General features: G+C 43.4%; 1 protein-coding gene across 5 annotated transcripts in view; it reads left to right on the top strand.

Annotated features, from left to right (window-relative positions):
* The first annotated feature begins 2,777 nt into the window (after positions 1 to 2,777).
* TECPR1 (tectonin beta-propeller repeat containing 1) overlaps positions 2,778 to 21,780 on the top strand; it is a 29,083-nt gene continuing 10,080 nt past the window's right edge. Inside the window, exons 1-19 of one of the 5 annotated variants that reach the window (XM_080384242.1) lie at positions 2,778 to 3,077; positions 5,935 to 6,167; positions 7,859 to 8,041; positions 8,558 to 8,680; positions 9,334 to 9,459; positions 10,975 to 11,149; positions 11,246 to 11,346; positions 12,758 to 12,859; positions 13,250 to 13,395; positions 14,251 to 14,774; positions 15,071 to 15,216; positions 16,177 to 16,332; positions 16,828 to 16,977; positions 17,615 to 17,772; positions 19,003 to 19,130; positions 19,414 to 19,516; positions 20,202 to 20,298; positions 20,692 to 20,771; positions 21,085 to 21,141. In XM_080384242.1, the coding sequence (XP_080240368.1) occupies positions 5,937 to 6,167; positions 7,859 to 8,041; positions 8,558 to 8,680; positions 9,334 to 9,459; positions 10,975 to 11,149; positions 11,246 to 11,346; positions 12,758 to 12,859; positions 13,250 to 13,395; positions 14,251 to 14,774; positions 15,071 to 15,216; positions 16,177 to 16,332; positions 16,828 to 16,977; positions 17,615 to 17,772; positions 19,003 to 19,130; positions 19,414 to 19,516; positions 20,202 to 20,298; positions 20,692 to 20,771; positions 21,085 to 21,141 (2,786 nt within the window). In that variant the 5' untranslated portion in view covers positions 2,778 to 3,077; positions 5,935 to 5,936. The other 4 variants (XM_080384241.1, XM_080384239.1, XM_080384240.1 and 1 more) reach the window with 4 other exon arrangements.

Here is a 21,780-nt window from a genome sequence, read left to right on the forward strand (position 1 = left end):
CCTCATCCCTTGAGCTGTCCCGTTCACCAATTCTTTTGGGTTTGAAATACGCCCGGGTTTGCCCTTCACCACACGTACCAACACGGCCCCTATCGCCACGGCAAACGCCGAGCGACTCCCGCGATAGCGCCCCGTGCACTAGGGAAGGTTTAGCCCCATTTCACATCATAAATGGGGGGGGGGGGGGGGGGCAACATGGAAAGAGGAATGCGATTAAACAATTCGCCTTAAAATCAACAAATTTGGAAACAGGGACGCAGATTACACGACCAGTAATTGGCACGCCAACGTACACGCCAACGACAGATTCCAAGCCAGTGCCAGCACCACATGATGGTGAGAGGATCCCTGCCCTCTCGCCTTCTGTCCCCTCCCTCCGGTTGCAGTGCCTGACTCATCTGGAAGGGGCACCGCTCCTGGTTTGCAGCGACATTTAAAGACCGCTCCTGCTCTGAGGAAAGCTTTTATCACACGAGGGTTTTGAAAGAAAAATCTTAAAAGCACAAATCTTAAAGCAATGCAGTACTTCCTTATTAGGGGAAAGATACTTCCCTAAAATGAATGTCAAGTGACAGGAAAAATCCCCCTTTTAAAGAAGCGAGATTTGGGACAGCGCAGACAGTAGGGAAGCTACCTGTACGAACTGTCTCCCACTGCATTAGGACAACGGCTGCAAAATAGTGAGACAGGACTTAAAGCATCTTGACTATACTTTGGACAGAGCAAAGTCTTTCATAGTAACAACAGATTTAAAAGCTCACAAAGTTAATTTTGGAGCGCTCTAGCCTTGCTGAGGTCAGGGATGTGTCCTGGTCACAGGGGTAGACCTCCCCTAACTGCATGTTCCATACAAACCATGGCTTTGCTGTGGTATGCTGCAGGTTGTATTTAGACAGCTACAATTATGGGCAAAACTGAGGGAAATCTCCCAGCCAGCAAGGGCTAGCAACTGTAACTGAGCGAGACCTGGTTCGCTGATGGTAACTCCTTCCTCTCAAGTCACGCAGTAACCATAACCCTGAAGGACAGAAGTAGGAAAGGATACCTGGATGTTTTCTTTCTCTTTCACAAGGCCTCAGAGCCCAGTTCAGGGACAACCCGGGGTGCACCCTTCGCAGGCCACAGCCTAGAGGCGAGCTCACATCAACCCAGTGCCCCAGGATTATAAAGCAAATCCCCCGTTCAAATCAATGGCAAAATGAAAATCGGTTTACATTTGGCTGTTTGATTTTGCAAAACCTTTCTCTTGTTAGCTCCTTATAGAATGGAAGTCTCTGCTGCAACAACAGCAGCTGAACAGGGCTCGGCATCAGACACCCAAAACGAGCAAAAGTTTCCATAAGGCATCAATTTATTCCTAACTTTTACATCAAATTACAGATGTAGCAGAGCCACCAACCGCAAAAAAGTTACGTGCTGCCAGTGCTATGGAAAAATGTTCATTTGGTTTCACACGTAAGGTCCTTTTTAAAATAAGCATGAAAAGAACTGTACTGGTTGTAAATGACTTGTGCAAACTCCTTGCATAATATTCACACTGCCATCCTGTAAGGTTACAGGACTGTGGTTCAAAATCCAAACTGAGAACATCCCAGAAAATGATCCTTAAATTATTCTGCAATCCGGTTCCCATGGAAAACAACAAAAGTCTTGTTTCCACCTGCTTAAAATGGCAACTGGATTGAATACACATTAAATTTGTCAGTCACAACCACTACAAATCTTGCAAAATTAATTTCCTAGGATCCCAAGAGTACTTGGTCTTTATAATGCTACAATGATCAAATCATCAAAACGCTACTGGGATGCAGAAATGCTGTGTTGAAGTATGCACCAATCTGTGCAAGGGGCCAAATCACAGCAGCACGAGTCAGGTGTCCCTGGGGCTTAGAAGGAAACAACCCAAACAGGATGGTTTCGCCTCATGCAGGCATCACTCTAAAGAATTTAATGTGCACCACCAACCCTCCGAACCACAACCCTCTGCCCATTGAAACCAGCTGAACCTACAGGCCACAGAATAAGAGCAAGGCTGACGTATTCTCTTTAACCAGCAACTAGAAACTCCTCAGGCTGGATTCACAATGGATCTGCCAGTTCCCTTTGAAAACTGCCTGAAATGCAAGACGAATGCTTCTCCACCCTCCTCTACCATGCCTTTGAGATACACAGAGATCCAAGATACTTGTTTGCAGAACTCTTTCATGTTTGGTTATTTGAATAGACAGGCATGGAAGTTCTTGCCTATCTTGTCAGGTTTTCTGACTCACTTCAGAACAAACTGGAATGTGATGGCAAAACCTGAGGTTTATAGGCAAGTGCTTCCAAAGGGAGTTTACCATTTTGCAGCAGGGCAGGTGCATGGTGTCCTGCAACAGATGTTAAGCAGCTCCTCCGGAGCCCTTCTGGCAAGGCCCGCTACTATGCTACTACTACACTGCTACAAGCCGTGGCAGTAAAAGCCACCTCCCTCCTCACACCTCAGGCAAGGCATTTACTGATGCATCAAGAGTAAACGCTAATTGCAGGCAAAGGCTGCTTCTCCTAACTGCGGCTGCAGTGACCGCCCCGCCGGGGGCGCTCTGCCTGCAGCAGCCTCTTGCCCTGGCGTTTCCAGCCGAAGCCGGTCCCGGCGCTTCCCCGAGGCCAGGGGCCCTGGCGGCGCCGCTCCCGCAGCGCTCCCCCGCGGAGGCCGGACCGCCCCCGCCGCCGCTCCCCCGGACGAGCCCCCCGCCGCCCCACGGCCGCTCCCCCGCGGAGCCCGGGCCACCCCCGCGCCGCTCCCCCGGGCGGCTCCGCCGCGCCCCCCCGGCCCGGCCCTGCCCTGCCCTGCCCCGCCGCTCCCTCCGCTCTCCCGCGCGGCGCGGTGCCACCCCCCGTCCCGCGCGCTGTGACGCGGCCGCCGCGGCGCCCCCTCGCCCAATGGTGGCGGCGTAGCCAGTGGGGGCGGGGCGCTCTCCGCCGGCCGCCGCCTCCGCGGTGCTGCGGTGCCGCTCTGGCGGAGCGCGGCGCGGAGGCTCCTTCCGCCGGGAGCGGCGGCGGCGGCGGCGGGGAGAGGCGCGGCCGGCGCGAGGCAGGTGAGGGGCGACCCCGGGGGGCCGGGCCCGGGCCGGGCCGCTCGCTGCCAGCCCTCCCGCCGCCGGCAGCGGGGCGGGGCAACGGGGCGCGGCTGGAGATCGGGCCGCCGCCCTTCCCGGGGGCTCCCGTGCCGGCGCGCGAGGCGAGCGGCGTCGCGGCAGGTGCCGGCGGCTCAGCGCAGCCCCCCGGGAAGGCGTGCGGGGCGCTGCGGGGGGCGCTTTCGGGCGGCGGGGCGGCGCCGCCGCCGGAGACCCCGGGCGCGCAGCCGTCCGCCCCCTCCGCGGGGCGCGGGCGCCCTGACCGGCCGCCATGTCGCGCTGCCCAGGGCCGGCCCCGCCGCGCCGTTAAGCCGATCTTGGGGCTTAACGCCGGGGCGCGGAGCGGCGGCAGCGAGCGCCGGCGCGGTCTGGGGCCCGGGCAGGTGTGCGGGCCCCGCCGGTACAGCGGGGGCGGGGGGGCCCGGCCCCCCACGGCCTGGGGACAGGGCACGGCCCCTCTCCTGGGAGGCCTGGTTACCTTTGTCGTGTGCAGGGCGTCGGAGTGCTGAGCTGCGCGGCGGGGGGTGTTGCGCCAGGCAGCCGGGAGTCCCCACAACGTACCGCCTTCAGTGAAACAGGTTTAGATGTATCAGAACTGACCTGGCCGAGCTGAAGGACGGGGAGGAACTTAGCAGGGCCGGAGCAGATGCTTCCCGGCCCCCTGAGGACACCAGGCAGTTTCTGCATCCGCCCAAATGCTTGTGAGCCGCAGTGCTGAGCATCCTTCAAAATCAAGCAACACCTGTCTTCATCTTCTACAGCGCAACCTGCACAAAGGGGCCCAAACTGAAGGCTTACCAGTAGTTTATAATCCCAGATATATTTGGGATTTTCGCACGTATCTCCAAACAGTCCATCTCAAAAGTTCAGAAGAAAGAATATGCAGAATCTCACTTATCTTGGCTGCCTTGAGTACTTTAATCCAGTTGCATCTGTCTGGATTATTTTAATTCTGTCCCATCTCTGTTTTTCCTAACTTCATAATCTTTGGAGCTTTGGCTACTTTTTTCTGAACTGTTCCAGGTACTTTTCAGGAACCGGCCTTCATTTGTATATTTGCCCACCTTTAGCACACCTGAGCATTGCTTTATTATCTGCCCAGGTAGCTATCTTCATTGCTTTGTCCATAATGCTTCCTTTACTCCAGACTCACTGGCATTCTGGTTGCTTAAGAAAGACTGTTTTGCAGAATTTTAAGTGCTAATACTGAAAGGCTTATTTTCGTGGCCTTTATTTTCCCAGTGGTACGCACATTATAATTTTTACCTCATCTTCGCTTTGTTCCATTCCGTGTTTTCTGTATTATGTCCTTCTGTACTATCCTAACATAGAAAGGCAGGATATAAAGAAGATAAATGGCTTGTGCAAGAGCGGACCAAGGCAGCAATACCTGCCTTCGTACTCCCAGTAATGGGGGGGGGGGGGGGGGGGGAAGTCAAAACTAGAGGATTCATCATATTTATGCTGTCACAGCTAATAGGAGAATTTTGCTTGTGAGCTTCCCCTGGCCTCGCTTGTTCTCTGCCACTATAAATTTTCTTCTCGCTGTTGCCTGTTACTCATCTGGTGGATCCAGGTTTTTAGGTACTTGTCAGCAGCAGGAGAGAATTCTGAAACATCCTCCCTGGGATCCCATGTGACTGCTGTGCTGTTCTTTGGCACTGGCCTGGCTGTTTCCAGATCCTCGGCAGTTTCACCTCCACCATTCAAATACACCATTCAAGTTGGTCCCTCTGTACCCCCGCCTACTGTCGGTCAGAAAGCAGGCAGGCAAGTCTCCTGAGGCTCTTGTGTTGAAATCACAGTTGCTCTTTTGGCTGCAAAGCAGCAGTGTACCATGCTGAATCCAGGCAAGGATTCCTCTTTTCTTTCATGGTGTTAGATCCGAGTCCTTTTTCCTGCCTTTTCCCTCCTGGTCCCCCACCACATAGTTAATAGAACGGGAGGCAAAGTTCAAAATACTCATCAGTAGTTCTGACTGTCAGACATACAGAATAACTGAAATTTATTCAGTTTAACGGCACCCAGAAGGCCAAGTGGCAGAAATACTCTGACCTTTCCTGATTTCTGAAAGGACTGGTGTACACCTACCTCACATAAAATGCTGACCCTTCCGTGAAGGGTAGGGCTGCAGTGCCCAGCATGTAGCAGGTTATTAAGTGATAAAACTGGAATGGAACTCAACCAGGTGTCTGCTGTCAAATCATGCTCTGTGTACACTTAAATTCACACCTATGTATATTAAATAAAGATCAGATCCTAAAGATCTGGAAAGAGGTATCCTGGCAACAGTAGGTAATATGTCCATGGATTGAAACTAGATGTGTGCTTGCGGAGAAGCTCCCTTTCACGTCTTTTCCTTGAACCTGTGTAGCTATGCTGGCACACACCAAGAGGAGGCTGGGAAGGACATGTCGTAAGATGTCATGGCTTTGTGGGCTGAGATGAGCAGTGTGTGCAGCACCACCAGCATTACCAGCTCTTGAGAGTGAAGCCTTCTGCTATAAAATGCTCCATGCTGCTTTGTTTCGGTTCAGTGTTGACGCCTGCCAAAGGTGTCCTATTGATGTGAGCTCTTGTAGGATGGACAATCGTGTGCCAGTAGCAAGGTCTCTGATGTGGCTTTTCAGAGGTGTAAATGCACAGCTCTGACTGAAAGAGATCTGCTAGCTTTGCATGGGCTCTTTTTAAAAGATAATTCTTTACATCTTTAATTAATTTGACTGATGATGTCTCGGAGCCGGACTGATCTACAGTAGGCTCAAGATCCATTTTTTAAAACTGTCATTTCCATTAATACCTCCATTTTGCCTTTCAGACATGGCCATGCCCAGTTCCCTTTTGTGGGCTGTTGACATTTTTGGGAGGGTTTACACGCTGTCTACTGTTGGCCAGTACTGGGAGCTCTGTAAGGACACACAGCTGGAATTCAAACGGGTCTCTGCTGTCAAACAGTGCTGCTGGGGAATAGCCTGTGATCATCAAGTATACACCTACGTGTTCTCGGGCGATGTTCCTATTAGATACCAGGAAGAAACCTATGAGAATCAGGTATGACATGTTTCGGGTCATACACTGCCACATGTGTCAGAAATGTAAATCTGTAAATTTGTCAGTAAATCCGTACATCAGCTGTCTCTGCATGTTTTTCTCACGGGAAGGTTGGTTTCATTTGTTTTCATTTTTCACCTGATGTTCCTGAAGAGTGTACATGTGCCAAATAGCAGGTTATTCTTTTAATATTTTGATTCCCAAAGGAAGGTTATGCTTCCCTGCTCTTACCAAAAGTGACACCAGTGTGTGCTACGGCCTGTGTTATGCAAGGCACTTCAGACTGGAACATTCACCATTTTCACCTGATGTTTTAGTTTCCTTAGTGACAAATACACATCCAGCGTAACTTCCAGGCAGCAAAGCTACATTATCAGAAATAAATTATTCCTAAGAAAATGCTGGTTTTTAGTGTTTGGAAAACTTCTCCAATAAAGACATAACTTTCCATTGAAGTGCAATGTTTCCAGCTTTTCTGCATTAAAGTGTTAAGATGAGCCTTCCTATGTGACATACTTCCAAAGAATGTCTTTAAAATACAATTTAAAATGAAATGTATCTATTTTGACTTTAAGTTAACTAGAAGTTATTTGAGAGCAAAAAATTATTTTCTTGAGCACATTTCTCTGATTTCTAATGGGCAATGGGCTAAATACAAGTTGAGAAAAGACATTAACTTATCTGCATGGGTAAAAATACAACAAATTCATTTTATACATTATTTAACATTGATATAACTTTCCGGCCATTTAAGAATGTTCCTTTTGTTGTGTGAAGCCTGTTCTTTAAAAATGCAAAACTTTAGATTTTGTTTGTTAGTTTAAAACTTCTGTTTTGTTTGTTCTAGGCTATGAAAAAATGGAAAACAAAATACTAGAAAGATCAAAAGGGAACATTCTGCAAGATCTAACAACAACAAAATTAAACTCAAATAGTTTACAGATAATGTGCAAAGCAATTTAGGCAGATTCCTAGTAGAAGTACATAATATTTTGCATAGAATTGTAAAAGGATTTTGGACCACTGATTTTCCATGTGCCCTAAAATGTAAGACTGTAATATATGACAAACTTTGCCAGTATTTCTGTAGTAGGTAAGGGGGGGAGGGGGGGCAGAGAGAAAAATCACAGCTGCATTGGCAAAAACCCTAGTAAGTTATTTGTTGTGTAACTGATTAAAGCCAGAGTTGGAAAAAAAACCTCTCTTGGTATAGCGTAAGATACAGGGAAGATTTACTGATACAGTTATCTTGACATAATTTCTGGCACAGAAGCTATGCTATTTTTGTAGCGCAGGCAAGATACTAATAATCTTTCTCATGGGGAGCAGATTAGGGATCCCAGGCCGTCTATACAGCGTTATCCTAATGCTGGAGTATCATGGTGCCATACATCACCAAAGAAAAAGTACTGTTAGTAGTAAAGTGTATCATCAGGCGTTCCTATTTATGTAGCTGAAAATGACTTGGTTGGGACTAGCTGTGTAGTCAGCCCTTCTTTGATACTTAAAAAAGCTTCCTCCAATGACTATGTTAGGCAGGAGCTTACAGTGTGAACACTTTCTTGTTCACCTCAGGAATTTATTTCCCTTCTACTGCAGAAAATAAGAGATGTATCATTTATGTCTCCCTGTAGATGTCCAGTGAGATGATGTGATCTCCAATAAAATATTTTATTTACTATTTCTGGCAGCGCTGGAATCCAGTTGGTGGCTTTTGTGAGAAATTACTCCCCAGTGACCGCTGGCAGTGGAGTGATGTGAGCGGGCTAAAACATCAGCATCTTGATAGTTTCACGCTGCCTTCACCACACTGGGAGTGGGAGTCTGACTGGTATGTGGATGAAAATATTGGAGGGGAACCAACAGAGAAAGGGGTAGGTGAACAATACCAAAAAGAGATCTATTCTGGGAATCCTTAATCTGTAAAATAAAAGACACTTTTATAGAAGTATAAAAGGTCTGTAAAAATAAAAGGCACTTAACTTTTTATAGGTACTTCTTTTCTGGGCAATAGCTCAACTATAATACAACACAAGGAAGGATCTTCTTTGAAGGCTTTTGAAGTCTATAGGAGCTTCTATAGAAGCTTTTTTCTTTTTATCAGCCCATGAAATGCTGGCAACTGGATGCCATTGTTATTCAAGAGCTTCACTATAAAGAAAGTAAAATGCTTTACTGTGTCTTGTTTGCTCTGTGTATATCATGCAGAAGAATTTGGACATGATGCAAAAATCATTTGTGGAATTAGCTGATCTGTTAATCAGGGCTGTTGAGACATGCACAGTAACTTGCACTGTATTTGTAGGAGTGAGTTGTGCAGAATTGCTCCAAGTTACAATTTCAAGCTTTCCTTGGCCCTGATTTTCATACAAGAAAACCTCTGTTTGCAGGGCTGGACTTACGCCATAGACTTCCCCAGCACCTACACAAAGGATAAGAAATGGAATTCTTGTGTCAGACGCAGGAGGTGGATCAGATACAGGAGATACAAATCACGGGACATTTGGGCGAAGGTTCTGGATTTCTTTTAAATATAAAATAAACTGATCTTCTGAAATAATCAATTATAAGTGCAGGGAAGTTTGCCTTTTATCACCGCTCTGTAGGCTGGACCTGGATTCCTTGACTTCAAACTTGTAATTCTTGTAAGCATAAATGGAAGGCTGGGATTTTTCATAGAAACCTGTGGTAATAAGGTGCCAAATCTCATGGGAATGCAGTTGGAGGTGGATGCTTTGCAGATTTGCTCCTTTGCAAATTTCAAATCAACTTTTTAACCTCCTTTGGTTGTTTGACAAAACACTGTCCTTCAAGGTGGCACCTGTCTAGCATCATTCACCAGCTGTGTCCTTTATCTGTATGAATAACCGTTCTTTAAAAAACTGTTGTTCCAGCTTTCCCATTCAAAGAATGTCTGTATGCGCAGTTCTGTGAGTAAAAGTCCCCTTTAGTTAGGGGATGAAACACAGACTTCTTTGTGCTGCTTTGGCAGCGCTTCCCCTCTCTCTGCATAGAGCAGCCTTGAATGAGAGGAAGACTTTCCATGCTCGGCTGCTTTAGTGAGCCATACCTTAACCAGTCTGCAAGAAACAAGTTAGGCCACCAGCCAAATCACCTGTCTGTTTGCAGTGTCTCCTCTTCTCAGTCTTGCTTTGCTTTGCTTCAGATTGTATCCCGTGATGATCCAGATCAGTTGCCAGACCCTTTCAATGATATCTCGGTTGGAGGATGGGAGATCACCGATGAGCCTCTTGGCCGTTTATCAGTATGGGCGGTTTCTTTACAAGGAAGGGTATGTGCATGTTCCCTAAGTTTTCTAATGTAGATTACTACTGAAAAGGGGTTCAATGCTTTTAAATCAAGGCAGGTTTGGTAGTGTCCTGTCCTTAAGAAAATACGCTGCTTGTGTGTCTGGCAGTAGGTGTAAAAGCTGCTTTGGGACTACGTTGCGTAACAACCTGTGTTGGAAATGGCAAGGCTTAGTATCTTATAGGGTTGCTGTTTTATGGAAGCCTTAAACCTCTATAAACAGGTGAATCTTAACAACTTGGGCTGAGTAGCATCTTATATCCTGAAAAATGCCCAGAATGATGACTGGCACAGGTGACAAAGAGAAGAAGCCTTAAAACCTGATAAAGATTCTTGCAAAGCATTGTGCCGTGTCCCCGTGGGGATGAGTCAGGTATGAGTCGAGAAAGAGTTGCCAAAATGGTTTTCTAAGACTTACTGATCAGAAAATGGTAACCTCACTTGGCAATATGGAATCCAGCTCTGGAATGTTTTCCATTTATTTTCTATTGAAAATTATACAACTTTCTTTTTGTTGTTACTGTTTTTAGGCCTACTGTAAGTCTCTTTTTTGCTCAGTGCTGTAAAGATTTGATTCTTACTTTCCTTCTTTCATCCTTACACCATGTATCTGACATTCCTTTGTTTCTAGAAAATTTCTAATTTGTGGTCTCACAGGGAGGAATGTAATACTTTTAACAGATAGCCTGAGGTTTCTGTCACGCTTGGCACTGCCTGGAGAGGCAAGCCCTCTTGCTTAAATTGTTTAAAGTAAAATTCCCTATGCCTCATACTTCCCAGTAGTAAGTGACAAGCATCCCAACTCTACAGGCTTACTTGACTGACGTTGTAAAATGCTTTAATTTCCCAAGTAAAAGTCCCCAGAGAAGTAAAGTATTTCTAAAAATGAGGATTTAGCACTCAGCAGTCATGTTTTAGAGTCCTCATACGACTACCACAGGATGCTTTCTATTTTTGACCTATTTTGACCGTGATCTATAGAAAAGTTTACAGACAGTAGGACCAAGACTAGCAAATGGGCTGGATGTCACTGAAGGCTGCACAGAGAATGGATTTTTTTACCCATATTGTGGCAAGCTTTGTTTGAAAGTGAGGTCAGGCTGTCACCTAACAGTAACATTTTTGTATTATATATTTGTTTGTTCTTGGTTTATGTAACATGTCCTGACATACACTGAAGTGTTTTTTTAAATGTTGAAATATACACAGAACTTGTAGCAATAGGTTACTGTACCCAGTCCAGAGCTGCTTCCACGACAAAAGCTAATCTGTAGAAAAGCCTCCTCCCTTAGTATATAAGGAAATAGCTTCAACTGCATAATCAACATTAAAAAAAAATGCCTTTAAAGTCAGAGTGCATACACTGTGTAAAAGATTTCTATTGTTAAAGGAGGACTGTTCTGCCCAGTTTGTCTTCGCGTCTGTCTCAATGGTTTCATTGTTGTAGTGATATTTTTCTAAGTTTTATTTGTTTGGGCTTTTTTTTAAACTTGTCTAGGTATGGTACAGAGAAAATGTCTGCCATCACAATCCAGAAGGTTCCATGTGGTCCTTAATCACCACTCCTGGTGAAGTTGTACAGATCAGCTGTGGACCGTATGACCTCCTTTGGGCAACTCTTTGGGAAGGGCAAGCTATTGTGAGAGAAGGAATCGATAGGAATAACCCTCAAGGTAAAGTTTGTTAAATTTAGCTGGAAGCCCCTTTGATTTTTATAGTGTTTAGTAGAAAACTAACCTATAATGCCTTCTGGGTTTTGTTTCTTGCAGGCATTTCCTGGAGTACTGTGGAGTCTCCAAGCTCTGAAAATGGGATTATGCATGTCTCTGTGGGTGTTGATGTGGTGTGGTGTGTTACAAAGGATAGAAAAGTAAGAGGTGTCATATTCTGATTCTGTTTTTTTATTCCCATTTTCCTTCTGCTTTTCTCAAACAGGCACGTAACTTTCTTAGGAAACATTGGTAATTTGGACTTAGTATCCCTGTGGCTTGGGGAATTCTGCCTCCCCTTGCTGTTAGAGGAATGCACCATTGTTTCTGATATACATAGTTGCATTTAAGTAAAGGAATACTTTCAGGTTTTCCCTTAGAAGGAATTTTCTAAACCTAAGTCAGGCAGATGTGGGTAGGTGGGTGGGGATGTAATAAGGGCTATTAAGCATCAAAATTGAAGGCACTCCTAGTTGCTCGGTCTTGTTTCTACATGGTCTGAAGGTTACATCAAAACCAGTATGGGGAATATTTTCATCTACACTTTTCTATATGATCCTATTTGTTTATCTTCCTACTGGAACTGTTCCCTCTTCATCAGCCTTTTAATGTAGCTTTTTGTATTTATTAAGTGGCATATCTGTTACATGTATGTGTGATTACTTTCTTACTGGGGTTTTACCTCAGAATCATAGAATATCTCAAGTTGGGAGGGACCCATAAGGATCATCAAGTCCAACTCCCTGCTCCTCACAGCAAGACTTGAAAGAAGAATGTACTAGAATGCTCTTGTGCTCGTTGCAATCAGATCCCCTCATACTGAATTCAAAAACACAGGTGAATTCTGTGCATGTATAGCAGTTTTAAGTAATTGAGTTACTCTGGTTTAAGAGTTACTACGTGTCAACTGAGCCATAGTAACAGACTTGTCCAGCCTGCTCCATCCGCCAAATAAAACCACTATAATAAATGTAGATAATCTAGCATGGTTTTCATCAGATCTGCCACAAGATAGTCAAGTACACTGTGTTGTGATAAAGCCAACAACTCCTAAAGTCACTATATGACTACATGCTAAATACAGGTGGAAGTTTTTCCAGGTAGCCAGCCCACAGGCACTTTCGGATTGGTAAAAACTAATCTAAGGGGAGACAATTTCAAGAGCTGTACTACTGAGAAGAACCCTTTGACCGTTCTGTCCGTCAGCCTGGCTTCTGGGGTTCGAACATAAGAACACTATGTAGAAGCATATTCAGAGTGACCAAAAATAACCTACAGTCGACACGTATTAATAAGAAGTATTTTTCCAATGGCAGAGAAACTAACTGTCACAGAAGGTCTCCTTGTGGGCTGTTCTGGCTGTAGTTATCACCAGATTCTGGGTACTATTAAGGGAATTACTATACTTTAACTGATAAAGAAAAAGAACCAAGGAGGTAAGTGACTTCTTAAGGCAGTGTGGCATATCGTTATTGGAGATTATGACTTATCCACTAAAGAAAATAAATTCCAGCTGTTTGCCTGCTAATGCAGAAAAAGCAGAATTTAGTCTTCCTGCTGTTGTTGTTGTAGGTGTGGTTTAGAAGAGGAGTGAACTCACATAATCCTTGTGGGACAAGCTGGATTGAAATGGTCGGAGAAATGATGATGGTAACTGTAGGCTTAAATAACCAGGTAAGACAGCTGTATACCCGTTGTGAGGATATTATGTACAGTGAATACTCTACAGGCAGTACTCACTTGTGGCGAGGTCTGTCGGCAGTGCCAGTACAGACAGCTGAACAAGAGGTCCATGTGCTTGAACTGCTAGGCAGGAATGCATGGCTGCTTTCTTCACCAGCAGGTAACAGTCAGCATGTCTCGTATGGCACATTCCGGTGAAAACAGTTTTCTCTTGATGGAACAGAATTTTATACTGCTTCTAGAGTATCAGCATTAGGGAGGAACACAAAAGGAAAACGCTGTATCCAGCAGATTTTTGTGCTGAATTTTCCACCACTGCACCTTTTGTGTAGCTACCTGCATTCCGTGCCATTTCTTTCACCAAGCCCTTTCCTTCCCTAGGTTTGGGGAATCAGCTGCGATGACAGAGCAATTTATTTTCGTCAAGGTGTCACACCAAGTGAGCTCAGTGGGAAGACATGGAAGGCAATTGTATCTGGCCGAGAGAGTGACAGATCTCAGACCGGGAGCTCAACAAGTTTGCTCAGGTACTTAGTAAAATACCTACTCGAGACTTTGTACGCCAAGAGTTTCAATGCTTTGCGATATTTCTTTATATTCAAATGGTACAGACAGGGAGGAGCAGGGAAGGCATCTTTAATCATTATATATGCCAAAAAGCATTTGTGTTTTTTGCCATTAAAATTCACAATAAGCAGCAGTTGCTGCACTTGGAGTAGAATCTGAAGCTCCCATTTTGGAATTCACTACGTGCTTGCAGTAAAGTGTGTTTCTCTGGGCTTTACTATCCCTATCTGGAACTAGTCTCTAACAAGAGAAAAGTTTACCTGTGAAATATCATGAAGGAGTGTCAACTCTGCTTAGGAATTATCCTTCTCCTGAGTGTCACTGTACGTTTCCTTTCCTAGAGAGATTAAATTGGTAACTCCCCACTGACTGCTGGCCTCTTGGCTGTGCAAGACATGCCAATGAAGCTGGGAGTGCTGCAAAAGCTACTTGTTTGAGTCAGAGCGTGCTCTGAGTAGAAGCCCGCTTTAGCTAGGACAAAAATCATAAAGTTAATAATGGATTTTAAAAAAATCCTATTCATTATTTCATATCCAGAAAATGTGACGTTGCTTCAGTGTTTTCCTGAGAGTTGTAGGCAACTGACACCACCAATTGTTTGAAAAGATCTGTGAAATATCTTCCAGTGTTTCACTGGTCTGCCAGATTTGTGTTAGACTCTTGCCCCTGATGATAGAGTTTGACCTTTAAAAAAGAAGTCTGCTGTTTCTCTCCTCAAGCTGAAATGCTAGGCTGATTTCTGTATGCCTGTGGCCTAAGGCCTGTACTAATGTATAATGCTTTAAGTGATAGTTAATTATCTATTTGTCCTTCAGTGCTGGCTGTTTCTTTACTGATGATATTCAGAACCAAACGAACGCGATCATTCAGGGTGATGCAGATACTTCCTCTGACACAGAGCTACCGAGTGTACCCGTGAACCTTGCCAACACTCCCCCACTGGGAGCTGCAGCCAGCAGCGGTGGTAACAGCACAGGCCACCAGGCAGCAGAAGTATGTACAAATTTGACTGTGGATCCTCTGGACTGTCATCAGGGAGAAGCCACTGTTGCTTCAACTAGTAATGAGAAAGCTGATCTTGAAATGCAGAAATCTAGAAACCCAAATCCTTCTGCAGAACTGCAGTGGACAAACATTGACTTGAAGGAGGCCCAAAAGCAACCAGTCCTCTCCATCAGCACCTTTGCAGAAACATCCAGCCTGTCCTCCCTTGGCATGTTCTCGGTGGGAGCTGAAGAACAGTACGGAGCCGATGAGCACCCACTGTGGGCCTGGGTGTCTGGGGGAGGCTGTCTGGTAGATTTGCACAGCCCGCTGAAATGGTTCACTGTGCCCTCAGGTACTATCCAGTCACCACAACCGACCTTAATTCTCAATCACAGTTCAGTATGCTCTTTAAGAAAAATGTCAGTTTGTTCTTTTTGCAAGACTATATAATCACCTAGAGATTCCATTTCTACGCATAGTTTACAAAGTTTGGCTGTAATACATTGATTCTGAAGTATAATAATTAGAAAAATTACATTAGACTGATTACATTGATTCAGCGCAGTGTTCAAAGCAGCATCGTGTTTTACCTTTCACAGAACTGTATTCAAAGCTCACTGGAATTTATTGGTTTTGGTTCTGTTGTAGGTTTGTCGTCCTCTGTGCAATCTCTCTCTCTGTCTATCACTCCAGCACAGACAGCAGCATGGCGAAAGCAGATTTTTCAGCAGCTGAGTGAAAGGACAAAGCGGGAACTGGAGAATTTTAGGCATTACGAACAGGCTATTGAGCAAGTAAGCAGTGAGGACACTTACCTCTTATCTACTACACACATCTATCAATACTGGGCATCCATAATACATTTCTGAGGTATTGATCTGAACTTACTGTCACCTTTATATTCTTATCCTTACTTCTGTCTATGACAACTTTCCTGGATTATCACTGTCTGAGCTCCCTGTGGGAAGCTAGCAGCTTATCAAACATGGAGCAGCAATCTTTATCTAAAAGCATGAGCTGATAGTTTTGTGTAGGACCAAATGAAGCATTGGTCAGCATTAGAGTACACTGAAACCTCAAATCCATAGAGAAACATTTGCAACAGTGGAACATAGTATGAATTATTCCACCACAAAATTAGGCTTCCTAACTGAAACAGTGGCTCAAGTAAGTGAACTTTCCCTCTCTGTGAACATTAAGGGATTAATGTAACTTGCATAACTAAAATAATGATGCAAACATCAATAGCAGCACTTAAACAGCAGCACTTTTGCTTGATGTTCCCTTTGTTATGACCTCTTGGCTCTTTTCAGATTCATTCACATTTTTGGTCCCTTCATTGCTAATTGCCAAGTGACATCTGGAATTCATTTGATTAAAAGCACTTGAAGTCCACAAGTTTAATCAAAATTAAAAAGATTACGTCAAAAACCTTTAAAGTCCAAACAGAAGTTGTGTTACAACAGGAGCACACTAGAGTCAATTAGTATCTCTGTGTTACTGCATTCTGGCAGAGGTAAAATGTTAATACTGCTGTACATGTACTATTTTGGCGCCTTTCTATCCACTTTTGTCAGTTTCCATTTTGCCTTCAGCTTTCTGAACACCCTGGTGCACTCCTTGTCAGAATTAACTGATATGGTACAGACTAACCTGCAGCAGACATTTCTTGTGGTCACAAAAAATACTATTTGCCAGAAAGATAGGGAGTCGTGCGGTTTCCTTACTGCTATAAATTTGTGTTTGCATTGCAGTCAGTTTGGGTTAAAACTGGAACCTTGCAATGGTGGAGGAATTGGAAGCCTCATAAATGGATGGATGTTCGAGTCACACTTGAGCAGTTCACTGGGAGCGATGGAATGCGTGACAGCATCCTGTTCATCTATTACATGTATCATGAGGAGAAAAAGGTGTGTTCAGCTTGAGACCCTTGAGAGAGTTGCGTTTGGCAAAGGAAAACCTTCAAAGGGAAAAGTTTTCTCAAGGGAGTTTTGGGAACCAATTCAAATGTAGCTGAGTGCAATAGCAAATTCCAAGCTTTTCTAAGCTATAGCTATGTTAATACAGTGTCATAAATAACCAGTCAGCAACCATCCACATTGCTGAAACTATCAGCTTTGCATGAACTAGGATTCTTTTGGAAGTTCAAAATGTTATTGATTGTGAAGACAGACCAAGCTTGGCTGGCCAGGGTCTTCATGAATTTGGTTAATGCATATGGGCAATAGGAATCAGAGGTAGTGCAGGACTGGAATTGAGCCCCATCCCTTCTGTGCCAAGAACTGATTCTTTGCTATCTTTGGCAGGAATGCCTCATTCGTAGTCCTGAAGTGCAAAAATGCTTACTCTGAGGATGGCACATCTGAATTTGCTTCAGTTGCAATTATTTTTTTCTCTTGTCTTAGTATATCCATGTGTTCCTGAATGAAGTCACTATTATAGTTGAAGTTCTGAATGAAGCCAAACATTCCTTTGCACTCTATACACCTGAGAAGACAAAGCAGCGATGGCCAATCCGCCTGGCAGCCGCAACAGAGCAAGAAATGCATGACTGGGTAATTCTGTGGATTTTTCATTTCAAGCGGGCAATATCTGAAATAAACCATAAAAGCTAGTCTCTGAAATCTCAGCATTACATTTACAGTATCTAGGCTACTTATTTATTTTCACAGTTTAGGTATTTAAAAAGTCCGTTCAAACCTACTCAGAGGCACTTGAGGCTTCTTATCTCCTCTGGATTTCGCACGTTTTCTGATGCCGCAGTCTTGTACAGTAAAACCAATACTGTTTTTCCTTCCCTTCTTATCTCCAGATATAGATCAGGTTGCAAATGAGGTAGGAGTTTAATTGAGTTAGTCTATTTGTCTGTATTGGTAGAACTGTTACCTGTTGCCACTGTTGTAGAGAGCCTTATGTGTAGGCAAACAGCCATATATACGCTGAAGCAATGGAAAACCTGAAAGATACTTCATGATGATCAAATACTGCAAACCACATTGGTTCCAGCAATTGTGGTGTTAATTTTTAAAACACTGAATTCCAGTGCCTTTGAGAAAAAGCTGCAAATTCACTTTGCTGATTTGCAAGAACATGCAAAAGAAAAACTTTGTTTTATAATACTGAAGCTTCTATATGGAAATTTTTTTTCTCACTGTAAATGGAGCTTTTGGTTCTCTGCTTCTGGTTTTGTAGCTGTCTTTGCTGAACATGTCCTGTTGTGAAAGCAGACGGATTCAAGGCCCTCCTTCTCACCATGCTATTTGGTCGGTTACTTGTAAAGGAGACATCTTTGTTAGTGAGCCAAGTCCTGAACTGGAGGCCGGACCACTCCTGATGCCATGTGATCAAATGTAAGAGGTTTCAGAAGCTGTTCTTTCTGCATGGGATGCCACCCAGCAAAGTCTGTCTTCCGTGTCAGTTCCGTGACTTTGATGGGCTGTCGGAGTGTACAGTACCCTGCAGATATCTGTCAATGACAGGCTTAATGGCTGCCTTCATATTCATGAATGCATGTGAAGAAATTTGCCAAATCATATTTTAATTCTTGGGTGCTGGAGCTATTCATGTGATTTCAAAAGTCTTTCTTAGTGAGATCCCACTTGTTTGTGATTGCATCTTTAATGCCATAATTACGTAAATGAAGAGATGGCCTAGACTAGAAGTAAACCTAATCGCTGTCATTGTAATGTAATTTCAGTTCTCAGTTTTATCTGAATAAGGAAATCTGAAATTCTTAGTCCTCCATAGTCACTACAGTCCAGGAGCAGCTCCGTTACAGTTTCTATTACAAGTACAGCAATATAGTACTGCAAAGTCTTCAAGCAACAAAATACCAGGCTCAGAACTGGTGGGTTAAAGGCCAACCTTCAATTTAAAAAATACCTCTAGTTTCTTTGAATAATGCCTTTAGCCCTTTTCCTTCAGGGTAGAGCACTTTCAGCATGTGGCAAATCACAAAGCTGATGTGCTCTTGCATCTTAGTTTGGGGGATCTGTGACCTAGATCATCTCCTGCCTTTCTGATATCTAAAATACTCCTCTGCAATCCCTTTATTTTCCCCGTTCCTCCCCAGAAAAGTGCCATGGCCAACTGGCTGTGTAAAGCCCCAGAAAATAGGAAGAATTAAACACCTTGTTTTTACCAAGTTCCATAGCAAATATATAAATAATTTGTTTTCTTGTCAGATAAAGGCAATTCCTAGATGAAAAAAAAAAAAAATAGGATGAAGTTAAAGCTGAGGTAGTTGATGGCCACTAAGATGTAAAGACACAAGCAAGACCATCCTAACTAGTGTTTAAATACATATAATATAAGCCATAAAATAAAAGGGAAGTAAAATACTTCAAAGCTTGACAATTCCAAGTGGTGGCAGACAGGTTCCTTCCATCTGTTTTTCAGTAGTTGTTCAGAGGGAAGTGCTTTCAGTTGGCAACTGCCTTCACTCCCAGATTGCACAGAGGTTGAACAAGACCATATGAAGTTGCCTGTCCTTCAGGTTGTTGAGTTGTAGGAGAAGAAAGCATACATTCCTGATGGATGTGATGTAGAGTAAATGTAACATGCTGTTCTTTTTCTGGCAGGTTTTGGCGTCAAGTTGGAGGTCATCTTCGACTGATAGAGTGCAATAACCGAGGCATAGTGTGGGGCATAGGATATGATCACACAGCTTGGGTTTATACTGGTGGATACGGAGGTGGCTTCATTCAAGGTAAGGACAGTAGGTCTGCTGCAGTGTGCACATCTCTCGCTTCTCCTCCTGACTGGGTCAGCTGTTAAAGCTATTGCAGCTGTCCTTCCTTTAGCCTTACAAACACGTAGGGCAATGCAGTGAACAGGCCACACGTTAGGAAAGAATTGGTATTGCAGTTTTATATTTTCAGCTGAAGAGTGAGAAATAAAGAGACTGCAATATTACTGTGGGTATTGGAATTTAAAATGTAGCATCTTTAAGGTTTAGCTTTACTATAATCCAAATCATTTATTTCTCACAGGACTGGCCAGCAGTGCTGATAACATTTATATGCAGTCAGATGTGAAATGTATTTACATTTATGAGAACCAACGGTGGAACCCAGTCACTGGATATAGCAGCAGGTTATTTACTTAATTTATTGTATTTATTTACTGTAATTTTTTAATACTGTCAAATGAAACAAAGCGTTTGTTCTAGCTTTTCTGAATAGTAATTACAGTTATTGTATCTTCAGTGTCCTCCAACATTTACTGTTAACCTGAGATGGACACAGCAGTGTGTCTCAATTTTATAGATTTGTAATTATCCATTCAAAGTGCATTTATAACAAAACATTGCAGATTTGTGCTTTGTGAGTGCACAAAGTGTGCCTACTTGCAACATCTTTCATAAGGGCCGTACAGCAAAGTTCTTACTAGGATCTATATATTCGTATACATATTATGCTAGATACATTGGGTCCTTGAATAGTACATTTGAACAGAAGTATTGAAAAAGCATTCATATATATGGGTGTCTATGCCAGAGAAACTCAGGGTCCACCTTCCAATTTTAAATAGTAGTGAGGAATTTCACACTACAGAGGAAAATTTACATGGTCCTCAAGTTTGGTGTAACTGGAAGCAATTGTACAGATTCTTTCCCACTATCCTCATCATTTGCATGGTATTTCTAAATACAGAGATTAATGAGAGTACTGTTCCATGTATGAAAGTAGGAAGTGCTACAAACAGGCTTTTCTTCCCTTGCCTTTTAAATTCTGTGTTGTAAATGACCTTGCATTCCTTGTACACTGTTTCACCACAGAGGTCTGCCCACAGACAGATACATGTGGAGCGATGCATCTGGCCTGCAGGAATGTACAAAAATCAATACCAAGCCTCCTTCTCCGCAGTGGTCTTGGGTAAATTTTGTCTTAAAAGTCTTTTTACTAAGAAGGCAAGGCTTAGGAAGTAGGATACAAGACTTGGGCTCAAGTGACCCAGATTTTCTTCCTGGATTTGTCATAATATTTAACATTGATTTCCCCATTTATACAACAGCAATAATCTTCCACAGTCAAAAGAACATTAAGCATTGAGTGGGATTTTTTGTTTAGTGGCACTTTGACTGCTGCACTGATCCCTTCAACTGAATTAAAAAGACTTGGGAACCTCTGTATGAATTTATATTGCAAGTATTAGAAGGTTTCTAGCACATCGTTGCACTCCAAAAGGTGGAGAGAAATAGAGAAGAGGTTATTTTTATTATACATTAGGTGTTGATTGTGCTTGTTATTGTCTTCTTTTGACAATAGGTATCCGATTGGTATATTGATTTTAATACTTCAGGCGGCACTGATCGGGAAGGCTGGCAGTATGCAGCAGACTTTCCAGCGTAAGGAGATACCTTCTTCTACCTAAAATACTAGCAGGCAAATGTGATACTTAAGTCCTCATTTCTTCTTGTTTGTTGTTTTGCTTTAACAGGGGCAGGTGTGTCTTGATTTCTCCCTTTTTGTGGGGACGCTAACACTGAAATTTGCTGGGGAGGTAGGGCAGCAAGGTGAACTGGAAACTGTAGTTTCAAGTCTTTTAAAGTCTGCAGGCGCGTCTGGTGGGCAGATACATAGACAGTGCTCTTAGGCTGGCACAGACATTGGAGATGCTCTGACATCCTCATGAACACTTATTTAAATCTGTTTTCATAGGTCCTACCATGGTCACAAGACAATGAAAGACTTTGTCCGACGGAGGCGCTGGGCAAGGTGAGGAACTAAGATATAAATAAACGTTTTTAGAAGTCTCATTTAGTTATGAGGGGAAGAGTCTTGTCACCAAATCAACAAAAGCATTAGTAAAGAAACATGCAGTAAATAACATGTCTGCAATGGAGAAGCTGATGATCTTTAGCATTGTGGCTTTAATTTTAAGCCTTTACAGGTGGATACCCTATTGTGTTTTGTGGGATCTGTAGATAAAAGTCAGCTAGGTAGTTATTCTCTGTATCTGATTTTCCTTATGGTAATTGATTAAGGAATAGTAGAGTCTAGGTATATTAGTACATACTAGGTCACTTGTAACAACTGGTAATAAGTCTTTTGTATTAATAGTTTTAACATAGGAGTTCCACATACTGTGTACTAGGCCACAGATAATACCAACCCCATTTAAGTCACAGTACACTATATTGTTACACAGTACACTCATTGTTACTGATGCTACAAAGCTAGTACTTCGGCCCTTGTACAAAAATCTTTAACGGAAGGTCCCAAAGCATCAAACTGTTGTTGTTCCAGGATACGCAACAAAACAAACAACATCCAATCAATCAAAATGGTGACTTGAAATAAAAAAAGGCAACTTGAGAAATACCCTCAAGTCTAAATATTTCTCTTTTTTTAAAC

Source organism: Falco punctatus (assembly GCF_963210335.1).
Source record: "Falco punctatus genome assembly, chromosome: 4".
Classification (NCBI taxonomy): domain Eukaryota; kingdom Metazoa; phylum Chordata; class Aves; order Falconiformes; family Falconidae; genus Falco; species Falco punctatus.